Source organism: Stegodyphus dumicola, chromosome 5 (assembly GCF_044657685.1).
Source record: "Stegodyphus dumicola isolate Sdum_Otavi_A_Nest chromosome 5, ASM4465768v1".
Lineage (NCBI taxonomy): Eukaryota > Metazoa > Arthropoda > Arachnida > Araneae > Eresidae > Stegodyphus > Stegodyphus dumicola.
In genome coordinates this window covers 154227059-154252012 of record NC_140772.1, presented here as the reverse complement: position 1 = coordinate 154252012, position 24954 = coordinate 154227059, and the positions used below count along the sequence as shown (strand labels likewise).

Here is a 24954-nt window from a genome sequence, read left to right as displayed (position 1 = left end):
TACTGTCATCGGTCACTGCAATTACGTCAAGCTCTGCACTAGAATTACCGGTTCTCGAAATAACATTATAGAGGAAATGGAAAAACGACTGTCTATATGGATTGACGACGAAATTGAACGCAATATGCCATTAAGCCAATCTATCTTAATGGAAAAAGCTAGAAGAATTTTTAATTACATTCAGGCTGAGGCAAGTGACATAAGTGAAACTTTCGTTGCTAGTCGAGGAGGGTTTAATAAATTTAAACATCGAAATAATCTTCACAACATAAAGATTACAGGAAAAGCAGCAAACGGTGATACGAAAAGGGCGGCTGAATTCCCAACGACAATAAAAACAATAATTGAACAAGGAAACTATCCTCCAGAATTGGTTTTTAATGTTGATGAAACAGGCCTGTTTTGGAAAAGAATGCGAAAACGAACATTTCTATCCCGTGAAGAGAAACGAGCATCAGGATTTAAAGCTGCAAAAGATCGCTTAACGCTTCTACTGGGTGTTAACGCAAGCCGAGATTTCAAATTAAAACCACTACTAGTTTACCACTCCAAAAACCCAAGAGCGATGAAGGGCATCTCTAAATCAACTTTACTTGTAATTTGGGAGTCTAATAAAAAATCATGAATAACTATGAAAATTTTCCAGGATTGGTTCACTGAACATTTCTGCCAGTCTGTTAAACGTTGTTGCGAAATTAAAAAAACTTGAACAAAGAGCACTACTATTAATTGATAATGCTCCAAGCCACCCAACAAATTTATCAGACTTAACAACATGCATTCCAGTTGAAGTGGTTTTCTTGCCGCCTAACACAACTGCCTTAATCCAACCAATGGACCAAGGCGTTATATCCAGTTTTAAGGCTTATTACTTGCGGTGAACATTTAAACAGATGTTTGAAAAAACAAACGGAGAAGAGAAGCAATCAATAGAGAATTTTGGAAAAACTACAATATCATGAATGCTGTAGAAAACATAAAGCTTTCTTGGAATGAGATAATAGAAAGATCTTTGAAAGGATTATGGAAGAACATTTGGCCAGATTTAAATAAGAGCGAAGACATTGGAAACTCTGTCGATATGGATGAAATAGTGGAATTAGCGAAACAAACCGGTTTAGATGAGGTAAATGTGGAAGACGTCGAAGAAATAGTTTAAGAAACAGCAGTCGAAGAAATAGTTCAAGAAACAGTCTTTCTAATGATGAGCTCAAGGAATTAAATGAGCAAGAAGAAAACAAAAATATTGATAGTAGTGATTTCGAAGAAGAGCAAAAAGAACTTTCGATGGCGTTTCTAAAAAGGTGTTTGACCACTATAACTGAAATTATAGACCAATTTGTTAAAAATGATCCAAATTTTGACAGGAGTTCAAAAACAAGACGGGGTGTTATAGGTACTTTATCCTCATACCAACAACTTCTAACAGAATGCAAAAGGAAAACGCAAAATACATTAGATGCCTTCTTGACAAAAAGGCAGAAAATTGGAAACACAGAATAGACTGAATGATCTGACTGAGAATTTTATTTGTTTTTATAAGTATATTCGTTTATATTGTTTTTATTTTTGTAAGAAATAAATATTTGCTTTTATTTTTATTAAAAAAACATTATTAAATTTAATTCCTAACCAATTTTCTATCCATCTTCCCCTAATCACATTATTTACATGTTAAGGTAGCCTCGTTTAGCGCTGTTTCGCATTACGCTGTACTTTGATGGAACGCATCCCCCGCGTTCAGCGGGGTCTTACTGTATTTCTAAAAAATCTTTTAAAATTTTTGCTTTGCTTTCATTTTTTAGTCCATTTCAGGCCTGTTGGGGGTCGGGCTAGTGGATGCACCACTTTTATTTTTAAATTTACGTATTACGTTTAATGGCACATCCATCGGCGCAGAAACAAGCTTTCTCTTTTGCATTTATCTGTGTTTTAACCCTCTAACGAAATCATGTACTCAGAAATGTAAATAATTTCTTTTATTTATTTATTATATATATATATATATATATATATATATATATATTTGTATTTGTTATTTTATAATTTACGTATTAAGTTTAATGGCACATCCATCGGCGTAGAAACAAGCTTTCTCTTTTGCATTTATCTGTGTTTTAACCCTCTAACGAAATCATGTACTCAGAAATGTAAATCATTTCTTTTATTTATTAGTCCAAAGGGATTTCAGTCCCGAAGGACTATTGCTTTAGTTTTGGCATTTTGCGTCGGACTCATAAACGTCGGTTCACTTTTCAAACTGTTGCCACAAAATGTTAGAGTCCTGCATTATATTTGAAGAAATTAAATAATGAAAAATCTGCATAAATGATTGTCTATTTCTCGCATTGTGATAAAACAATGGTACATAGAGCCATCGAATTTTGAATGACGAAATCCTACTGCGATTATGGGCATCTGAAATCCCAAATTTGGAATTTGTTTTATTATAGATTTTATATTTTGTAAAACTTTAACGAATTTTTGATTTACAAACTCAATGCTTTAAAAGCGAGAAATGGCAACGTTATATAGAAAAAAAATACTTTTATCTCCAGCTCGCGAGACTGTGTATATCGGAAATTCTAAAAATATGCTTAATTTAACATTATTTTGCGATATTGATCTTGAACTGAATTTTATGGTTTAAGTGCAAAGAACATGATATTTAATAAATAAAGGTAACACTCAAAAGGTTAAAAAAAACGCTCCTTTGGACGTAATTTAAAATCTGAAAAATTTCAGATTTTTTTTTTTTTTTTTAGTCCAAAGGGATTTGAATCCCGAAGGACTATTAGTTTCGTTTTGGCATTTTGCGTCGGACGGATAAATGTCGGTTCACTTTTCAAACTGTTGCCATAAAATGTTAGAGTCCTGCATTATATTTGAAGAAATTAAATAATGAAAATCTGCGTAAATGTATGTATATTTCTCACATTGTCATAAAATAACGGTACATAGAGTCATCGAATTTTGAATAACGTAATCCTCCAACGAATATGAGCATGTGGAAGACCAAATTTGAAATTTGTTTTATGATCGATTTCCTATTTTTTAACACTTTGACGAATTTTTGATTAACAAACTCAAGGATTTCAAAGCGAGCAATGGCAACGTTGTGCAGAAAAAACATTTTTATCTCCAGCGCGTGAGTCTCTGTATCGGAAATTCTAAAGATATGCTCGTTTTAAAACTATTTTGCGATATTGCTGTTGCACTGGATCTTATGGTTTAAGTGCGAGGAACATGATATTTAATAAAGAAAGGTAACACACAAAATGTTAAAAAACGCCCCTTTGGACGTAATTTAAAATCTGAAACATTTCAGATTTTTTTTTATTTTTTTATTTGTTATTTTATAATTTACGTATTAAGTTTTATGGCACATCCATCGGTGTAGAAACAAGCTTTCTCTTTTGCATTTATCTGTGTTTTAACCCTCTAAAGAAGTCATGTACTCAGAAATGTAAATCATTTCTTTTATTTATTATTATTTTTTTTATTTGTTATTTTATAATTTACGTATTAAGTTTAATGGCACATCCATCGGCGCAGAAACAAGCTTTCTCTTTTGCATTTACCTGTGTTTTAACCCTCAAAATAAGTCATGTATTCAGAAATGTAAATCATTTTATTTATTTATTTATTTTGTATTTGTTATTTTATAATTTACGTATTAAGTTTAGCTTTCTCTTTTGCTTTACCTGTGTTTTAACCCTCTAACGAAATAATGTACTCAGAAATGTAAATCATTTCTTTTATTTATTTATTATATATTGTTTTTTGTATTTGTTATTTTATAATTTACGTATTAAGTTTAATGGCACATCCATCGGCGTAGAAACAAGCTTTCTCTTTTGCATTTATCTGTTCTTTAGCCCTCTAAAGAAGTCATGTACTCAGAAATGTAAATTATTTCTTTTATTTATTATTATTATTATTATTATTATTATTGTATTTGTTATTTTAAAATTTACGTATTAAGTTTAATGGCACATCCATCGGCGTAGAAACAAGCTTTCTCTTTTGCATTTATCTGTGTTTTAACCCTCTAACGAAATCATGTACTCAGAAATGTAAATCATTTCTTTTATTTATTATTTTTTTTATTTGTTATTTTATAATTTACGTATTAAGTTTTATGGCACATCCATCGGTGTAGAAACAAGCTTTCTCTTTTGCATTTATCTGTGTTTTAACCCTCTAAAGAAGTCATGTACTCAGAAATGTAAATCATTTCTTTTATTTATTATTATTTTTTTATTTGTTATTTTATAATTTACGTATTAATTTTAATGGCACATCCATCGGCGCAGAAAAAAGCTTTCTCTTTTGCATTTATCTGTGTTTTAACCCTCTAAATAAGTCATGTACTCAGAAATGTAAATCATTTTATTTATTTATTTATTTATTTATTTATTTTGTATTTGTTATTTTATAATTTACGTATTAAGTTTAGCTTTCTCTTTTGCTTTACCTGTGTTTTAACCCTCTAACGAAATCATGTACTCAGAAATGTAAATCATTTCTTTTATTTATTTATTATATATTGTTTTTTGTATTTGTTATTTTATAATTTACGTATTAAGTTTAATGGCACATCCATCGGCGTAGAAACAAGCTTTCTCTTTTGCATTTATCTGTGTTTTAGCCCTCTAAAGAAGTCATGTACTCAGAAATGTAAATTATTTCTTTTATTTATTATTATTATTTTTCTTTGTATTTGTTATTTTATAATTTACGTATTAAGTTTAATGGCACATCCATCGGCGTAGAAACAAGCTTTCTCTTTTGCATTTATCTGTGTTTTAACCCTCTAAAGAAGTCATGTACTCAGAAATGTAAATAATGTCTTTTATTTATTATTTTTTTTTTGTATTTGTTATTTTATAATTTACGTATTAAGTTTAATGGCACATCCATCGGCGTAGAAACGAGCTTTCTCTTTTTCATTTAGCTGTGTTTTAACCCTCTAAAGAAGTCATGTATTCAGAAATGTAAATCATTTCTTTTATTTTATTTATTTATTTATTTATTTATTTATTTATTTATTTATTTATTTATTTTTTTTTAGTATTTTTTTATTTTATGCAATGGTTTTTGCTTTATTATTGCTACTTTTTCTCTCTCAAATTGAGTTAGATATTTGAATTTAGTTTGATTTTTTTAATTTGCTTTGAATCTTATTATTGCCGCTATTCTACTGCAGCTTTAAGCGCATAATTTAGATTCCTGTTTTTGAAACTATTTTAATCATATTTTAAGTTTTAAGAGAGATCGACAGCTACATAAATAGATAGATAGAAAAGCATGACTTTACAGATGCAAGTAGCCTCGTTTGTTCCACTTTCTGCCAGTACTCATGCCCATCCACCTTAAACTCATGTTCCACTACCTTTGATTTTGCATTTCACGTCTCATTTGCTACCCGTTTTATTTCAAAAAATATTCTTACTATTCGAAACATTATCTTTTTCGCTGGTGCTACGTGTATCCGAGTTAATTCATTATATCTCTGCCATATCTCTGGGAAAAGGTGTAAGTATTAGCATGATAATACACTTGAAACAAAGGAACTTAGTATCTAATCTGCTCAAGAATCTTCCTAGAGTGACTGATATGCCCTTATCCTTCAGTGACTGACAACCTCTGTACAGCATCTACCAGTATGCAACTATAATTCAAAGATAAGGACACCGCTTCAGCAAAAATTGTGTCACTGTAAGAACATGGTAACTTCAGACGTATTTATTACATATATTGAATCGATCTGATGTTTGAGAAAGGGATCCAATTGTCATTTTTATCCAGTACAGATCTGTCAGTCGAAACAGATCCAGTTGCTTAAAGACGATAACGCTAGATTAGAAATATAGTACATTATGATATGTACGCATGCCATAAATTTCATGGCAAAGATTTAATACAAGCCGAATTCTTTAGGCTATGAGAAAATGTTTTCAAGATACTGTGATATTTATAAAGTCTGAAATTGGATAATGATTATTTAAGTGTTATGATATGGATGTTAGATAACAGACCTACAATTTTTATGTATTTCAAATTAAGCTCACTTTTGTAGTAGGTAGATAATGATTAGGAGTAGAAGCTCTCCCTGCCTTGGCATCTCTTATTTTTCCTTCTCTTCTCTTCCTCTTTATTCACTTATTTATTTTTATTAATATAAATAAAGCAATTGCTAATGCACGGTGGAGATAATATATATTAACTCATGGTAAATTCTAGATGTCCCACATACTTCTACCTTGGCAAGATATCTTCGCGAAGACTGTTTAACGTAAATACCTGGTATTTTCATTACATGTAATAAAGTTCCATTACAAATTTCAAGCAATCAATATGACTCGCCGAAACTCAAATTCCAGCTTCCATAATTATTAGTTTTATCCCATATTATTATTTTTATAGTAAGAGAGTCTCAAAGAGAGAGTTTAAACTGGCAAAATAGACGGTGTCCCAAACTAAAAATTACTATTAAATTGAGTCTACATTTTTACAGCTTCATTAGCTGTACTTTATTCAGTTTTTGACTTTATTTTCATAAATAAATAAGTTTTTATTTTGAAAAATATGAATTCTTCGGACATCATTATATTTGCATAGTTTTTTTTACTATTTTTCATTCTCCTCTGTAATTCCACTAAGTAAATCAATAATATTTCAAAAAATAATGAGTCCAAATAGGTTTTATATTTTTAAAATGCTACCTCGTAGTGAAGAAATGGTCCATCTCAGATTACAATTAAAGAGATATAATGAGATCGCTTCTGTAAAAACAAAGTTTATTTGCCCCGATGCGTCAGATTGAAACGAAGATGGATGCGATATCAAGGTTGTAATGAGCAAAAAAGAAAACCTGCAGTAGTTTCAATGTACGTGTATTATATTGTCGTATCTCATCAGACTCACAGTCTTAGAGCATCTTTGAAAACTAAGTGAAGAACTTACTATATTTTATGAATTCTTCTTTTTTATACATTAGCTAATTATATTAATGTATTTCATTTATACAGTTGTAATTTTAATTTTAATTATTTTTTCTATGTTGTTTTGTGAAATTTATAAAAGGGCTGTGTACCCGGTATAATCCTATTATATTAGTTATTTCATCAAAAGTGTTATTTTCCAAATATTTTCGCTTTTTATTATTTTATTTGTATTCTCAACTTAATAATATGATCAGAGATGTCACTCACACTGTCAAGTTTAAAATAGAAATGAAAGCAGAAGAGTAAATATTTACGAATAATTGCTCACAGCATTAGGAAAATAAGCTAGTTAGCCCATTCTTCACTGTAATTCTTTTGGTATCCTGGTTATAATTTTTGTGCTTTCATATTTAATTATTGAATGAATTGCCTTCATTTTAATTTGTACTCTTATCTAGATCTAGATACTAGTACTGCACTGGGAATCACCCTGTTATTTTTTTCCTTTTCTTTCGAAGTTTAATCCTCGATCAACCCCAAAATATTATTAAAATATTTATTCTTAACATTTTGTTTTAATATAGCGAGTACTTTTAATTTAAACAGCCCCTTATACGACGCCAAGATTTAAATTTGTAATTTTGTTAATTTCTTTTTATTACATTTATTTACTGCTCATTACGGATATAGAAACTAAAATCTTCAATGGAATAATGTTTGCTGATACTATGAGTGTATTATAATTGAGTTTATCTACGCTTACTTTTAATATGGAAACACTTTTGTCTACCTTTAAGAAGAAAAATATGACTGTTTTGATACAAAAGGCTTTTTACTATCTTTAAAAGTTGCGAGGCATAAATAAAAAATTGATTGCTCTGTCTTTTACATTTTGAAACTATAAAAAAATGGATATAATCTGAAATTTAAAAAAGTGTTTTTTAAATTATCCTCGCTTCGCTTTGATAAATCAGTCATGTATTTAAATGTTGTTTTTAATAGTTGCAACATCGTAAATTTCATCCAGGAAATGTTTCGAAAAGCAATATTTATTGCTATTCTGTGGATAAAGTGATTAAAATCAACTTTTAATCAATAAAAACGTGCTCGAAAGCTCTTATTGGGTAGGCGGGTTAGTTTAAAAAAAGAAAGCACTTTTCTCGAGGTGATATATGAATATTATTTTATTTTTAAATCAGCATAGCTTAGGTATTATTTGCGAATTATCTAGAAATTTAACTATGAAACCAATCACCTGTCACTACGAAATTATTTGAAGGAACTTGCTATTAACTTAGGAACATCTTTTTGATAGATCAGAAAACAAAAATATACTAACTTCTAAAGTATTTTAAGGCACTAATAAAATTAGTCTCAATAAAAATTAGTGGCATTTATATCTTCTTTTTAAACTATTCTTTAATTATCATATGTTGAAAGATAAAAAAGAATGAAATGATCCGCACCAGCATTTATGTTTTATATACCACATGTTGCCTGTCTAACATTCAGTTGTTTCCTTCAGTGAATGTAACATTTCTAGCTTCTTGATTGTAGCTTCAATAATCTTAAAATTTGTTCTAAATGAATTTAATAGACTTAATATTAATTATTTTAGGAATTTTAACGAAGTAAATCAGAAAAGCTAACATTTTCATAATTCAAAAGAGTTACGGGATCTGTTCTTTCAATTTCTTCCTTTTTTAAAAGATATTTATTCTTGATTTTAAAGTTTTTAAATGTTTATTTTAAACACACTGTTTTTTAATTTTTACTCACGTTTTTGCGTGCAATACATTTTTTTACTCGATTATATTATCATCATTATCGCCAGGATGTGCTTGACCCTTTCTTAAATTACATTTTACTATTATTTAATAGATATAAATATTGTATCTAATAAGGAAAATTCTTTTGTTAACCATATATTCTATGCATCATAAAAGTTTTAAGTTATGCGGGGAAAAAATTATTAATTTAATAAATATTTCCACAATAGTATACATGCAGTTTAAATAGCGATAAATTCAATCCTCTTTCGAAATCAACTTAGTAGGTTTACTCAAACTGGGAGTTAAATGATCATAAAAGCACAAATTTGCCATTTGCACTACATAAAAGACAGATTTCATTGATTATGAAATCACTGAAACTAGCAGACGGGAGATTCGGAGTCCCAACCAGGGCATCGCTGAATCTTCATGTTTCCCACCTTTAAAAAAAGTGCTCGATGCAAACTGGTAGTTAAAACATTAACTTCTAATTTGCAGAAATATTTTCCTTTAACTTACAAAGAAATTATATTTCTAGAGTAAACTAATGACGACATAGAAATAAATATCATCTCCCTCCCAACTCTCCAAAAATTACCAAATCATGGCAGAAATGAACTTGTATTTTCGAAATAATTTTTCCTTTTCCCTACAGCTTCTTTCTTTTCCTAATTGTGAAAGCAGGAGCTGAATCCTAAAAACCAGGATAGGACGAACTGAAGGAAAAGAATCGTTGTTCTGCTGCATCTGAAAGAAAAGCCAGATAAAACAATTAAAATGAAAAGAAGGGGGGGACATTGCAGACACCATGTCTCCTACAGCCCTTTTCAGATGTGGTTCATGCATACTCATGGAGAACGGCCTGTGAAAGATGCTGTCAAGAAGAGCATTGAGGTTTAAAATGCAGCTACTGATTGAGCTTTTACAGAATACTATTGTTATAAATTTACTGTGAAATTAATTTCCTGTGTTGGTATTTATCTTGTTTACATGCAAAAATAATCTTTCATTAAGAAAGAAAATTGTTAAGAAACTGTTAGAAAATTGTTCCTTTTTAATTCTAATTTAATACTTTACTTATATATTTGTCTTTAACTTAAAGACGTGGCTGAGGTTACACAAGTGTGAAGACGAAATATCGCCAGCTGAAGAATAATAAACGTACGAAATACTGAATAATAATAATTAAAATTTTATTTAAAGATAATTTCTGGAAAAAAAATTAAAGCACAAAAAATAAAGAACAACTAGCTTGCAAGCAACTGCAACAGATGATGTATACTTCGCAGGAGAGAGAACACAGTTCTATATCTCCTGTTTTTACTGGGCCGATAGACGAAATTTAATTTTCATTTTCGATGCCTCTAAAGCACGACTTATTAGCGCGGATATATATTAGATTTATGTATAGCATTGTTTTAACATAGGTTTTTTTTAAACCCCAAATCGGACTTTTTCTGATTTGGCATACCGCGTTTTTTTCATATTCAATTGTACAACTCAAATTATGCCCAAGTGCCAATAAGGAAGAATCTGCATGTTTGTATGTATGTTCTTCCCATTCCTCTCCTCACATAATGAAAAAAAGACGGTGCCTAGATAAATTAAATTTTGAATAACGTTGTTCTCCACCCGCGCATGTGCTCCTGGAAGACCGACTTTTGAACATATGTATGTTCCTCGCATTCTGATAAAACAACGGTACCTAGAGCCATCAAATTTTGAATAAGGTACGTTTCCACCCGAATATGGGCATCTGGAAGCCCAGATATAGAATTTGGAATTTGTTTTATTACCTATTTCATACTTTGTAAAACTTTAACGAATTTTTGATTAGCAAACTCAACGATTTCAAAGTGAAAAATGGCAACACTGCACGGAAAAAGAAACATTTTTATCTCCAGTGCGCGAAACTGTATATCGGAAATTCCAAAGATGTGCTCAATTTAAAATCATTTTACGATATTACTGTTGAACTGAATTTTATGGTTTAAGTGTGAAGAACATAGTATTTAATAAATAAAGGTAACACACAAAGCATTAAAGAAACGCGCCTTTGGGCGTAATGTAAAATCTGCAAGCTTTCAGTTTTTTTGGGGGGGAATGCTATTTAATAATTGAATTTATTATTCAAATGTATCTGACTTATTAATTTTACTCTTTTGTTTTCGATTAAAATTTGTAATGTTTATTTATTAATTATGTAGCTATTATTAATTTTCTCAGCACGAAATATTGGTTTCTTGGTTTGTCATTGACTATCCGATTTTATTTGCATTATTCCATTTTACAAGGTGTTTTTTTTTCGCAGACACGTATCAAAAATAATAAAAAGTTATAAAATTTTAAATTATTCTTTGCTGTTAATTTTCATTTAATGCTTAATGACATTCGTTAATAATTCTCAACTGCTTTCTAAAACCTTCGATCTGCGACCATGAAATAAAAATATGATCTGATACCGTATAAAATTGTAAGAGAGAGAGCAACGCTGTTGTATGTTAAGTGTGAAGCACTTAAAGAATCATAATTTTATGATAAGAATGAAAAACTAAATGTTCTGTCTCCGGTATGTACCCAAAGCAAAATATTTATATTTTAATTAGGAAACTTATTTTATTTTATTAATCGCTATTTAAGTAGCATCAGTCCTACTTCGTTCATATATTTCTAGTAAAATAATTTCATCAATTTTTAAACAGTATCAAAATATTATTTTGTTATTTTATATATTCATAATTATATAAGATTTATGCTCGAAATCTTCCTGAAATGTTTAGTCATAGTTCACACATTTCAAAGAAATAACATTTTAATTAAAAACTACTTTATTTTTTAAATTCCAGATAACTAGCAATTTTGTTCTAAATCAATAAAAAGTCATTTTCAAATAAACGTTTCAAATTATTATATAAAATGTTGAAAAATTAATATGGGCAAATAATTAATTACTTATACGTTTATGGTTTAACAAATAATTTCTAGTGAGAAAAATTAAATTTTAAAGTTACTTCTTTCTATAACTGCTGTTAAATAAAAGAAATCTTTCAAAATAATTAATCTGAATATTTTTTTGTACATTTCGGTTAGAAAACTTGCATTGACTGAACTAACGTTAACGGAAGTTTTCATTTTTATTTTTTTTTTCAGGGGCAATAACATTTATTGAAAACCGAACTTGAATAGTATTCAAGTGAATTTTGCCAAAAAGAAAGTAGTTTTAAAAGTGATGCTTACTCAAGCATATTTTTACAATCATCCATCTTCATCTTCGACGGGCAAGATCTTCTTCGTATGCTAAACCGGATATAGGGATAAGTGGATTTCTCACAGCGTTTACTTTAGAGGAATTGCTGGATCATTTTATAATCCAGATAAAGATTGGCGTAATACCGTTTTGAAGTTTAATGATCGTCTAATTGATATCTCATTTGCTAATGTTAAGAGAACGGTTTTAGCTGAACATTTTATTCCTCGGTAGTCTTACAAATTTTAATAGATGTTTTAGAAACTCCTTAAATAATATTAATGATCAGGTCTTAATTTTAGCCCTTTTGCGTTTATTGGGGTTTCAAAAATTAGATAGTGAAACTATATATTTTTTACACTGATAAGAGGTACGAATATAGTTCCTTAAAGACGCAAATATATTATTTGTTAATATTCAAACACTTTATTTACATCGAGTGGAAATTTGTTATCCTTGCTTAGATGAAGTAATATTTCATGATTATGTTTGCTTTAAATACCTGCTTTGGTAAGAAAAATTAGCCTTAGCCGCACTTAAACAACTTTTAAATTGTTGATAATTCTACAACTATTGCATGCAGATTAACTAAAGCCATAAACACCTTAACTGGAAGATAAAAACAACATAATTTAATCATTTCTAAAGTAAAAATCACGCAATTTACCAACATATAAGAATAAAAAAACTGAACTCACCGAGCCGAGTGACAAAGTAGATATATATATAGAGATATACTATATACATATATAAAAGGTTCTTGTTTTAATTTTTATATGTTTAGATGCAGTGTTAAACCTCTTATTCATGGTTGCAATTATTAATATTGTTGAGAAATTGCCTTGCTTTGATTCTAATTTATATATATATAGATAGACAGATATAGATTATAGATATAGATATAGATTACAGATATAGATTTATATTTATACACTTTTGGTGCTGCCGATTGCAACCAAAAAGGGAGGTGCACAACTACATGTTATAGCAGTCCTTATACAAAATTTCAACCATTTGAGGCTACTCATTTTTGAGTTTTGACAGATACATATATACGAGGGTTGGAACTTTAATAGTGGCAACTATTTATTTACAAGGAATACAAAAGTGGTTCATGTCACCATGTTTTACAGTCCTTCAATATAGTCGCCAGCATTGTGTACAACTCGTTTCCAACGATGTGGAAGTCGCAGAATACCTGTAGCAGCGCCTGTTTTGTTGATAGTTTGAATGGACCGGTTTACTGCCGCAAGAATCTCGGGAACAGTTTGGAAGCGAGTGCCACGAAGTGGTTCCTTCATCTTAGGAATTAAGTCATAGTCACAAGGGCTTAGATCTGGGGAGTATGGTGGATGGCAAAGCACATCCCAGGCCCATCGCTTGAACAAATCAGTCACCGCTTGCGCTGCATGCGGCCGAGCATTGTCATGCAAAATGAGAGGAGCGTTCTGCAGAAAGTGTCGCTGTTTTTTTCTCAGCTGGTCGGAGATCGTGTTCCATAAATGAGCAGTAATACTGCGCAGTGACGGTCTGCTGTGGGCGAACGGTATGCGTTAGGATGACACCATCACAGTCGTACACGAGAATCACCATAACTTTCACATTGCTGGGGTTCTGACAAAATTTCGAACGTCGTGGTGACCCGTGATGACGCCATTCGTTTGATTGGCGTTTCAGTTCTGGCTGGTACGATCGGGCCCAAGTCTCATCCAGCGTAATGATACGTCGTAAAAAAGCATCTCCTTCGCGCTCATAGCGCTCCAGGTGGGTTCGGGCAGCATCGTATCGTAGCCATTTCTGCATTTCCGTCAATTGATGGGGAACCCATCGTGAAGCAATTTTTCTCATGGACAGGTGTTCCTTCAGAATGTGCAGCACAGTCATATGCGCTAATCTCCTGTTCGTCCGGCCAGCTGACGAATCGTTTGGCGGCGATCACTGTCCATTAGTGCGGCAACAGCTTGCACGTCTGCATCACTGACACTCGGACGACCTGGCCGCAGCATGTCTGCCACGTTTTGGCGTCCTTCATTGAATGCTTTCACCCATCTTGCTACGGTTCTGTAAGGCAATGCAGATTCCCCACAAGCCTCTTGAAGCCCTAGATGACACTGTCATGCTGTACGACCTCTGGCACATTCAATTTTTATCCAACATCGTTGTTCTTGTTTTGAAAACATCCTGGCAACACTTACTTTAAACCGCCAGCTAATACAAGGATTCGTTCTTCGCGTCACTCCGCATGCGCGTGACGTAGGCAGGACGAGTCTTTTTGCTGAGAGGTAAGGTAAGTATGTAGTTCACGTGTGGTATACGCGATATTCTTTGGTTTTGTTGCGTGGCGTTTTTTCAGCTGTGTTGCCACTATTAAAGTTCCAACCCTCGTACATACCTACGAACAGAAGCGACAAAAAAAAACCTCTTTTGAATCCATTTTAAATGAGTTTAAAGATAGCTATCAAATGGGTATTTCCACTGAAATATGATACCCGAAATTTTCCGTGATTACAATACTTCCTTTACGTCATACAACGAAGTAAAAAGCAAATGGTATGACAGTACGGTGCACCACCCTGTATATGTAACATACAATTTGTCGAAAAGTAAATAAGATTTTAATATGATACTACATAATAAATTTATGGAAATTTTTTACGCAAAATATTGCCATCTGCGACTTACAGGCATCCTAATCAGCATAAATGCCCATGACTTCGGATAATGAGTTTCATCACGAAACAACCTTATTGTTAACAAAAAGGACTACTCTTTAATGATAAAGGTATGCAGAATACTTTCCTTTGAAATGCTAAAACGGATTATCATACTCTATCGTTTTACTTGTAACGATTTTGTATTGGTTTTGAATGACTTTAAATGATTTTATTAACAGCCTGGTCAACACCTACACGATTTCTAAATCTTAGAGTAGGAACCCTGGACATGTAGTTCAGCACATTTCGCATAACATCAAATATAATTTCTAGAGACATTGCGTATTTTTTTGGAAGCAAGAGTCATGAAAAATGAGCAACGCTTTCGTCGGAAATCGAACCACGGACCTCTGGATACGCGCCCAGCATGCAAACCCCTACATCACGAAGGCATGCTAAGAAGGCGGAAGAAAAACCTTATATACTCCCCCCTTTAAAGGGCGGCTGTGGTTTTGGGGGGCAGTCGCCAAATCCTGAATGTGGAGAGTCATCATCCACCACCCTTTTAGTTCGGGCGCCACTGTAAAGACATTAGTTATTTCTTGGAAGCAGGAGTCATGAAAAATGAGCAACGCCTTCGCCAGGAATCGAACCACGGACCTCTGGATACGTCCCAGCATGCAGACCACTACACAACGAAGGCATGCTAAGAAGGCGGGAAAAATATCTTATGTGTTACCAGCTGTTGTCATATGATAAATGAAATCGTTATTAAGATCATTCTCACACTTCGGAATTTGTATCTCATTTTAGCATTTTCAAATTTAAATCCTATCTACGTGCTTTTTTTTAAAATACCTGCATTATTTTTCCATAACCTTGTCCACGGGGTTCATATGCTACTCATAAAAAAAGTAGCAATCAGAAGAATTTTATAAATCGATGAAAATTAAAGAAAAGACTTAAATTACGAGTGCTTCAGGTTTTAATATAAACACTTAACTAAAGTTCAACCTTGATCATGTGTCTTTACAATTTGATAGAATATTTTTTATTATATGAAATTTATTATTATATGAAATTTATTATTATATGAAATATTTTTATTATATGATTTCTTTACTATATGAAAAAAATTAAATATAACAGATCGTTGGTTTATTACCTTAATATAATGCTCCATATAGTTGCAAAAGAATTAGCAGTAACGAAACAGGGTAACCAAATTAGTATAAATGCATTACTTACTGAAAAGGTCAAATTATACGATATTTTCTTCGTGCGTACGTGAGTTACATAAAGACCATTCGCGTGATTCTAGTAATTGGTATTCGAATGAACCACTGCAGTGAGCACAATGAAAGAGGTGAAATGAGTTCGTGATAAATACAATTCAAATACTTCAAGATTGAGAGCACGAGGCGTGAAAGCGTCTTCATCTGAACTAAATTAGAGAAGTTTCTCGATGGGTTAGTTAAATGGTTAGTTAAATGTCAGCGTAATACAGGCATAGCTCGTTTTATTGCGTTTCATTGATATAGCCATTTTTACAAATCGAACATTTACGGCAATCCTACATCGATCCAAAGTGTTTCCATTTTGGCGACTGCATATTTTGTTTCGTTTATCTTCGAAACACTTTGCTAACCCTCACAGTTTTTCCATCTTCAACAATGTTATAATGAGAATACTGCTTTAAGTCGTACGATTTTCCCTTAAGTATTCTGTGACACTAACATTGTGTTTATTACTTTAAGCTATCAAACATCCTGTTTAGTTTTGTCGATGTCTGTCTCATGAATTTTCTTTTTTTCAGAACATCATTGTCCTGAAATTCCATAAAGTCTTTTCAGTCCAAAGGAGCTTTGTCCATGAGGGACTACTGTTTTAGTTTTGCGATTTTGCGTCGAATCACTCTGAATATCCGTTTCACTTTTCAAACTGTTGCCAACAAATATTATCGCCCTGTATTAAATTTGAAGAAATTAAATAATGAAAAATCTGCCTAAATGTATCTGTGTTTCTCGCATTGTGATAAAACAGAGGTCCCTAAAGCCATCAAATTTTGAAAGACGTAATCCTACTGCTGATATGGCAGCCCAAATTTGGAATTTGTTTTATTATCGATTTGATATTTTGTAAAACTTTAACGAATTTTTGATTAACAAACTCAAGGATTTCAAAGCGAGCAATGGCAACGTTGCATAGAAAAAAGATTTTTATGTCCAACGCGTGAGCCTGTGTATCGGAAGTTCTAAAGATATGCTCAATATAAAATTACTTTGCGATACTGCTCTTGAACTGAATTTTATGGTTTAAGGGCGAAGAACGTGATATTTAATAAATAAAGATAACATACAAAATGTTAAAAAACACCCCTTTGGACGTAATTTAAAATCTGAAACCTTTCACATTTTCTTTTTAATTTTCCAAAATGTATTTTTTCTAATTTTTATTTTTTATTTTATTTTTATTTTTATTTTTATTTTTATTTATTTATTTATTTATTTTTTTTTTATTTTTTTTTTTTTTTTTTTGTTATATATAAAATGTTTCTCATGTGATATCATTTCAGTGATTTTGCATTTATTTTGAAAAATACATTTGTATGCTGACTTCCTTATATTTCGCTTTGTTAAAACTTTTGTTACTATTGCTTCTGTGTGCGTAATATTATTGTGTACTTTTTAACATTTCTAGATGCATTTTATATTGGGATTATATTTTATCCTATCATTTGGAACTAATTTTCATCTTTCTTAGCACCGCGAATGTATTTTTGACCGAAAGTTTTGGTCTTGTAATTTATGTAATCCAGTTCAGATATACTTGCGTTTTTTCTGCATATAAAATTTGCAAATGATTGAGCTATATATGACACCCTAATTTTAAATACGTATTATTTACAGAAATATTTTTAATTACGTTTCTAACTGTTTCTAACTGTATTTTATTTTTGAACGCTTTAAATGAGTGAAGAAATCTAATTTCAAAAGAATTTTGTTATTTTCGGCACATTTTCCGCACATTAAGCCACGATATACTACTATTTTATGCCTGAAATTTTAATGAAAGTTTTTAATTTTCAAGAAATTTTTTCAATTTTTGTTTTCATTTCATCTTTAATTTTACTTCTAAATTTTGTGAAATCACTGCTAGGAATGTACTTTCTGGCCATGTAAAATAAAGGGTGATTATAATTAAAGGTGCGATTTCAAAACGCTTTAACTTTAAAACTACTTGTCAGAATGACTTGATATTTTACTAGGACAATCGGGATGCAATGGAATTTTATTTGGAGAAGGAAAAAAAAAATAGTTTAAAACATACCGATAGATGGCGCTGTCAGGGTTCACCTTGCTGTTGGTATGCAAATTACTAAGACGTAATCTGCGCACTGCAGACATGGCTAAAATAAAATGCGAGCATTAACGACACATGTAATATTTTGCTGAGTGCTTCAATCATGACTCTGAAGAAGAAGGATCGTTCTGTTCTCGTGAAGCTTCCCTATCAAAACATTGACTGTGCGTTAACAGCTATCAAGACGTTCTGGACAATAAAGTCATAAAATACGGCCCAAAGACCACATATGGCCTGCGGAAAATGGTAGATAAATTTAATCCTGCTGAACCTGGAAACACATGAATCGTTCGCACTACAATTTCTTTCCCGGATAGAAGTAGATAATGAATGGCCTTGGAACATTCTGTGGTCTGACGAAGCTCATTTCCATTTTCAAGGTTCTGTAAATACGGAAAATTTCAGGATATGGGCGACCTCTTCGTGGGCCGTAGTGATCCATTTCCGCTACAGCCATTATCTCTTCGCTCTGAAAAGGTCACTGTATGTTTCGGAATAACAGCAGCGTTTGTCGTCGGTCCGTTCTTCTTCGAGGAGATTACAGCTGCGTGTCGCGTTACCTGCGCAGTTACTGGCAAGCTTTATAAAGCTTTGCCTAACCATGCCCTTCTGGCACTTCGGCAACGTCAGTGTGTGGATCGCACTATATTCATGCAAGATGGGCTCCTCCAAACATTACTACTCGTATGAAGTTGCTGCTGATCGCTCATTTCGGAGATGATAGGATGAAAGCCATCATTTTTCAACAGCGTGGCCCTCACGCTCTCCCGTGTGACTTCTGGCTTAAGAATATCTGAAAAATGTTGTTTACAGTGGGCGGATAGCGAATCTGGCCAACTTGAAGTCAAGCATCACGCACCACATTTATAGCATCTGCACAGAAACCTTCCGATATGTTGTGGAACATGCAGTTTTGCGCTTCCAGTTAGCAGCGGAACAAGGAGAGCATATCGAACAACTTATGCATTAATCACCCGTAAAGTGTTTGTTTTATGAAGCTTCTCTTGTGACTATCCCTGTTTTCTCTGTAAATACGTATTCTTGTCTTTTGGTTAATAAAATTGTCGTAAACCCTTGGAGTCTATTGTTTTTTTTCGGCTATACATTCACAACAGCAATGTGAACACTGACAGCGCCATCAATCTTTAAATTTTGAAACTATTTTTTTTTCCTTTGCCAAACAAAATTCCATTACCTCAGGACTGTTCTGGTAAAATATCAAGTCATTCTGACAAGTAGTTTTAAAGTTAGAGCGTTTTGAAATCGCAACTTTAATTATAATCACCCTGTAAATACGTTCACTCGTTTTTTGTAAATGTAGCATCGAAATAAAATTTCATGGAGCAAACAAATATGAGATTTCGAATGTTATTCATTAAAGTGAAATTTTTACTGCTGCTTTTATTTTTAGTTATTATTATACTGAAAGAGATATATAACTAAATTAATTAATCATACAATTTTTCTGGATTACATCATATTTAAAAACGGATTTTTATAGTTGTATATAAAACGCATACTCATGATTCATACACGAGTTATGTGGAAATTGATACTATGCCACAAGAATTTGCTGTGATTTCAGCTTCCTAAATGCTTAAATATTTATTCGGTACGAAGCATAATAGACCTCCAAATTTTCGGACTAAGTAAGGACTCATTCGGATAACAAACTTTGACACCATTGGTCAAATACCTATACTGTAGTGTAAAGTGCGAGAATTTATTAAACACCGCAGAAGAAATATTTTAAAGAACTTTACCATTTTTAATTTTCGTTCTGTCAAATTGTTATCTCTTCAGAGAAATATTTGTTGCTAGTCTCGTGCGGGAGCAATCCAGCGAAATGAATGTGAAGTTACATCTTAAACAATTAAATCTCTTCTTTATAAAATAAAAGGTGGGCGTATTTCCATGTGGCTACGATTTATGATGAAAAAACAGCATAACAAATCTTCTCCCTGACATGTTTCTTTGGTATTCTGAACAGCTCGTTTTAGATTTAACTTTTACATTCTGTATCTTAATTTTCTATATTTTTTTTAATCCTGCTACCTGGCTCGGAGAGCTCAGTTTTGTATTCTTATATGTTGGTAAATTAGACACTTTTTGCTTCAAAAGTCATTCAATTATGTTGTTCTTATATTCCGGTTAAGGTTTTATGTCTTTAGTTAATCTGTATGCAGTAGTTGTAGAATTACCAAAAATTTAGAAAGTTTAAATGCTGTTAAGCCTAACGCATCCGCCATTTGTTTACATTTGAAACTCTTAGTAGATTAGTACATTAAGTCGCTTGGTGCATCAATTTTAGTGTCTTTTGTGATCAAAAGTTAACTTTCAGTTTTGTGCACCGAAAAACACGGACAGGAGTCCGCTGGCCAAATTGCTTGTTTTTGCGTAGAAATTCTAATTTTAATTGCAAAAGTTACCTTCTTACAATGTTTTTAGCTGTATTTGGTGTTTAAGGTCTTTCTGTATTTTACAATTTTTAATGAAGATTGAGTTTTGATGTATTTTTGCCTCGCCGCGAAGTGAGAGCTGAATTGGTTGAATTAGAAATTGATCTCTAATGAAGTTCTAGGTAATAAGTTTGGAAGTACAGCAAATATTGCGTACAATTTAATACAAGGAAGTCACACGGTGTTTTCACATGAGGTATTTTACTATATGTCAAAACGTTATTTACAAATATTTTTATTCACATTATAAAACGATTTTTTTTTCCTTTTTGTTTTTTTCCACGGAAAAACTAGTTTTTTATTTTAATTTTTTAATTATTTAATTAATTTTTAATTGGACTGCGAAGTTAGTTATCTTTTCTCATTAAATCATCTGCTCCCCTAATTTTGTTGTCCAGGGTTTATTCATGGAAATATTTTTTTATTTTTTTTATTTTACAAATGTTTTATACAAAAATGTAGCTGTATTTTTAGTTTCGAAATGTTTTTTAAAATGCCATAGTGGGATTTTATGAGATTCAAACATGTTGCTCTAGAATTTATTCCAATTTATTTTATTTTAAATTTCTATTCTAACATATTTTTAGTCTATTATCCTTTTTGCAGATCATTATAAAATTTTAACTTCTAATAAATTTTTCAGAGGAACTCTACTCTCTGTTGGCGTCCTTGCAGTACAGTAATTCAAAAGAATAAATGATGTCTTCAATTTAGAACACCATTTTTGATAAAATCCGGAATGATATATAAAATCATTTAATGAGATACTTGAATTAATATTAATTCCTACTTCCAACGCAACATTAATCAAACATGGAAAGCGAGTCTGACATATAATAATTTTTAAAGTTAATATTTTTAAATGCCCTTCTCAATTTCTTCGAACTCCTTATTTTTCCCATTCGCATTAGCATGTTCCACAAGCCTCCTCATTATTATGTTATTACAGAAGCGATTAATAACGAGACAAAATAAAATGCAGAGTTGCATATCGGATTCAAATTTTCCTTTCCCAACAATTTACTGAGAACAGATCTTGAAAGATTTTTATTTAGTTTATTAGAGAACACTTGTGAATGCTTTATAATTAAAATTTAAAAAAGTAGGACTAGAAAATTTTCAAGATGTGCGGAGGGGAAGTTATCCTTGTACTTTAATTAGAGGGCGACTGAAAAGGAAATTTGTAAATTTTTGTAAAAACAGAATATTTGTAAGAATATTTTAATATTCTGTTCTTACAAATATTCTGGTCTTCTTCTTATCTTAAGAGTGACATCTTAACGCAGTATATATCAATGATATATATTCTATAATTATTTCTGCGTTTGAAGTATGAATTCTGAATCTGACTTTTCGCAACTTAAAAGTTTTGTAAATAGCCATTTCTAAGTAAAGGAGTCAAAATATTTTTTGTAATATTTCTGATGATATTCCATAATACCATAATAATCTAACTTCTGAAAGTGTGAGAATCTAAGTCATCTAAACTTCATGTTATATAGTTATTGCGCATTTGCAACCTTTAGTTTTTACAATACAGAAATTTAAATCTATTTGCGACTTTGGCCATATCAGAATTATGATCTGAGCTTATGAAAGAGAGTTTTTGCATCCCTTTCTTTCGTCATCACTACTTTTTTTAAATGCAACGGATTTCCCAAATTCAGTTTTTCAATTCTTAAGTAATAGTTTTTCTGTTCCAAAAACGTTCCGAAATTTGTTAAAATGCAGAACTTTTTGTTCCTAATTTTGTATTTAGTTCTTTCCAAAAATTTCTTTTGTATTGTAACAAATTTTCAGCTACATCTAGGAGACTGTAGAAGGTTCGACTTAAGGCTGATGTAATCTTGGCGGAGTACAGTTATTCAGAGCAATATATTGCCCTCCACATAAGAAATAATTAGACATTTCTAACAAACACAGTTTTAGAGAAAATTAACACTCTTTTTTTATTTTTCGAAAGCTTTTATCCATTTCCCAACATACTTAATGATAGACTGCATATACATCCGATATGAAATCCTTAAAACATAAATGATTTTATTCCAAAATGTGCTGTTTTGAGTGGCAAATATTGCGACACTAAATATTCGTCTTTAAATGACAGCAGGCTTTCAATAATTTACATGATTTGAAAAACTTGTAACTTGTGCGTGTTCCATATTTCCTTAAGTCTGGGTTAAGGATAGGAAGAATCCAAATTTTTGTTCTTACAAAAGTGAAGGAATAGCATAATGTCAAACTTTCCGATAGACCAAATATCTCTAGATCACGAGTTTTCAACCTCTCTTGCACCATGCACTCCTTTCACCATTGCTAGGCAATCATTCTTCCCACCGTTGATTCCAAAACTAGAAAAATACATATATAGCTATTTAAATTTAGTTATTTTTTAATATATTTATAAATTAAACAAGGAAAAAACATAGAAAATGTTGATAAATACCAAGACTTGAATAAATGTAATTCTTTACATTCATAAACTAAAATTAATAACATAACATCTAAATAAAAGGCTGACCGCAGCTCCGCAATAAAACTCTTAAGTTCCTACCTAGTCTACAAACCGTGCTCTAGAACACTGATAGCTCAGTTAGTTTGTTCTGTGATCCATAAAATCTTACATTTGACTTGGCAATCACACTTTAGGTATTACAAAAACGTTACTATTTCACTTGCAGTTACATTTGTCTGTCTGTTAATACATATGAATGCTGCTTATTTTTAAATTCATGTATATTTTCAGATGCATTATTATTAGTTTTTGTAGCCGAGTAATATATACTAAGTTCATTATAAAAAAGGCTGGAAAATGCTGCAAAAGTATCAGACGTGTGTTTGTCACTTGCACTTTCATGCTAGATTTAGTTTAAAATTGAAGCTACTCGGTTGGTGAATGAACAGGAATTTTAAACTACTGCAGTGAGCTTTTAAAATCATCGTTATCATTAGATTCACTTGAATTAACAGAATCGGTATCTAAATTTTTGTCAGAGTCAAACATTGATTGGTTATCAAACCCCGAGGAAATAACAAAAAGTATAAATTTGTTATATTAACAAAAATTTGGAATTCGGCTATATAATGAGGTGTATATACAAACTCGGGAACTAAAAAGGACTTTTGAGATAGTCATTTTACAGAAATATTTTCTCATCTGATACTAGCCCATTTACAGATGTAATTGTGAGAAATTCAATGCGACTCAAGTTTAAAATGTTACTTGCTTATGAAAAAGTCCTCAACAAAATCCAAGTTAACAGAAAATTCACAAGCTAGTTGCAGGAAAATGATACCAGGTGTCGAGAAAAAAAGAGTATGTTTCAGTCTGTTACCAGGATTTCTTCATATTCATTTTATTTTTTTAACTATAGTGTTTGATGAGATTTCACGTACTTTTTAAGTTTTCCAATACATGTATAAGGTATTTCTTCCGCCTTCTTAGCATGCCTTCATGGTGTAGTGGTCAGCACGCTCTACGCGAATTCGAGAGGTGTTTGCCCACCAGCGGCCGAGCGGTAAAGTCGCTGAACACTGGTAGTTCGGTCCGAGGTTCGAATCCCCCAAACGGGCTGGCTGCATGGGCGTTTTCATGGTTTTCCCCATGTGTAACGTGTGTACGAGCCAGTTTTCCTTAGAAAGTCCTCCACGAAGGCATCCCTCCCCTCAGGCAGATAGCCCTCGAGGCTTTGCCATAATTTCACAAACCAAACCAAACCAATCGAGAGGTGAGGGGTTCGACTCCCGGTGAGGGCATTGCTCATCTCTCATGCTCAAAAACAATTATACCTAATGTCTCTACAGTGGTGCCTGAACTAAAAGGTAGTGAATGATGATTCTTCCCTACCAGGATTTGGCGATTGGGTCCGCTATAACCCCAGGCGCCCTTTAAAAGGGGGAGTATATCAGGTATTTCTCCTGCTTTCTTAGCATGCCTTCGTGGTGTAGTGGTCAGCACGCTAGACTAGAATTCGAGAAGTCCATGGTTCGAGTCCAGGCGAGGTCATTGCTCATTTCTCATATTTCCTCCTTCGAAATAACCTAATGCCTCTCTATACATGATTAAGTACGAAAAAAACTTTTTTTTTTTACTTGGAGAATATACGATTGTAAAATTATGATTATTATATCCATTTGAGGTACTGAATACCTTATCCCTGAGGCAGGCAAAAATCGCGTGTGGGAGTTAGACTCGGTTTGTGCCCTTTCTTGTGAATTATTCGAATGAAAGCCGAATTTATCCATCACCATCAGAATGATAAATGATAATTATCATTCTCTAGGAACAACTGATCTTAATAGGCCAGAGACGTTTGGGAAGCAATGGCTTCAAAAACCCATGTACCTTTATACGACTTTGAGCTCACAAAAAAAAAAAAAAAAAAAAAAAAAACCTGAAATGTTTCAGATTTTAAATTACGTCCAAAGGGGCGTTTTTTAACATTTTGTGTGTTACCTTTCTTTATTAAATATCATGTTCCTCGCACTTAAACCATACGATCCAGTGCA

General features: G+C 32.0%; 2 protein-coding genes and 1 non-coding gene across 3 annotated transcripts in view; 2 read left to right on the top strand and 1 right to left on the bottom strand.

Annotated features, from left to right (window-relative positions):
* Positions 1–24954, top strand: part of LOC146997297 (uncharacterized) — a 274037-nt gene that overhangs the window by 196401 nt on the left and 52682 nt on the right. The window lies entirely within an intron of this gene.
* LOC146997298 (uncharacterized) overlaps positions 1–24954 on the bottom strand; it is a 213086-nt gene that overhangs the window by 137449 nt on the left and 50683 nt on the right. Inside the window, exon 2 of the mRNA XM_085817271.1 lies at positions 22660–22796. Coding sequence (XP_085673397.1) covers positions 22660–22743 — 84 coding nt within the window. The 5' untranslated portion in view covers positions 22744–22796. The remainder of the gene's footprint in view (positions 1–22659; positions 22797–24954) is intronic.
* TRNAS-AGA (transfer RNA serine (anticodon AGA)) lies at positions 24379–24451 on the top strand. The gene has a single exon. It is a non-coding gene; the product is annotated as a tRNA-Ser (tRNA).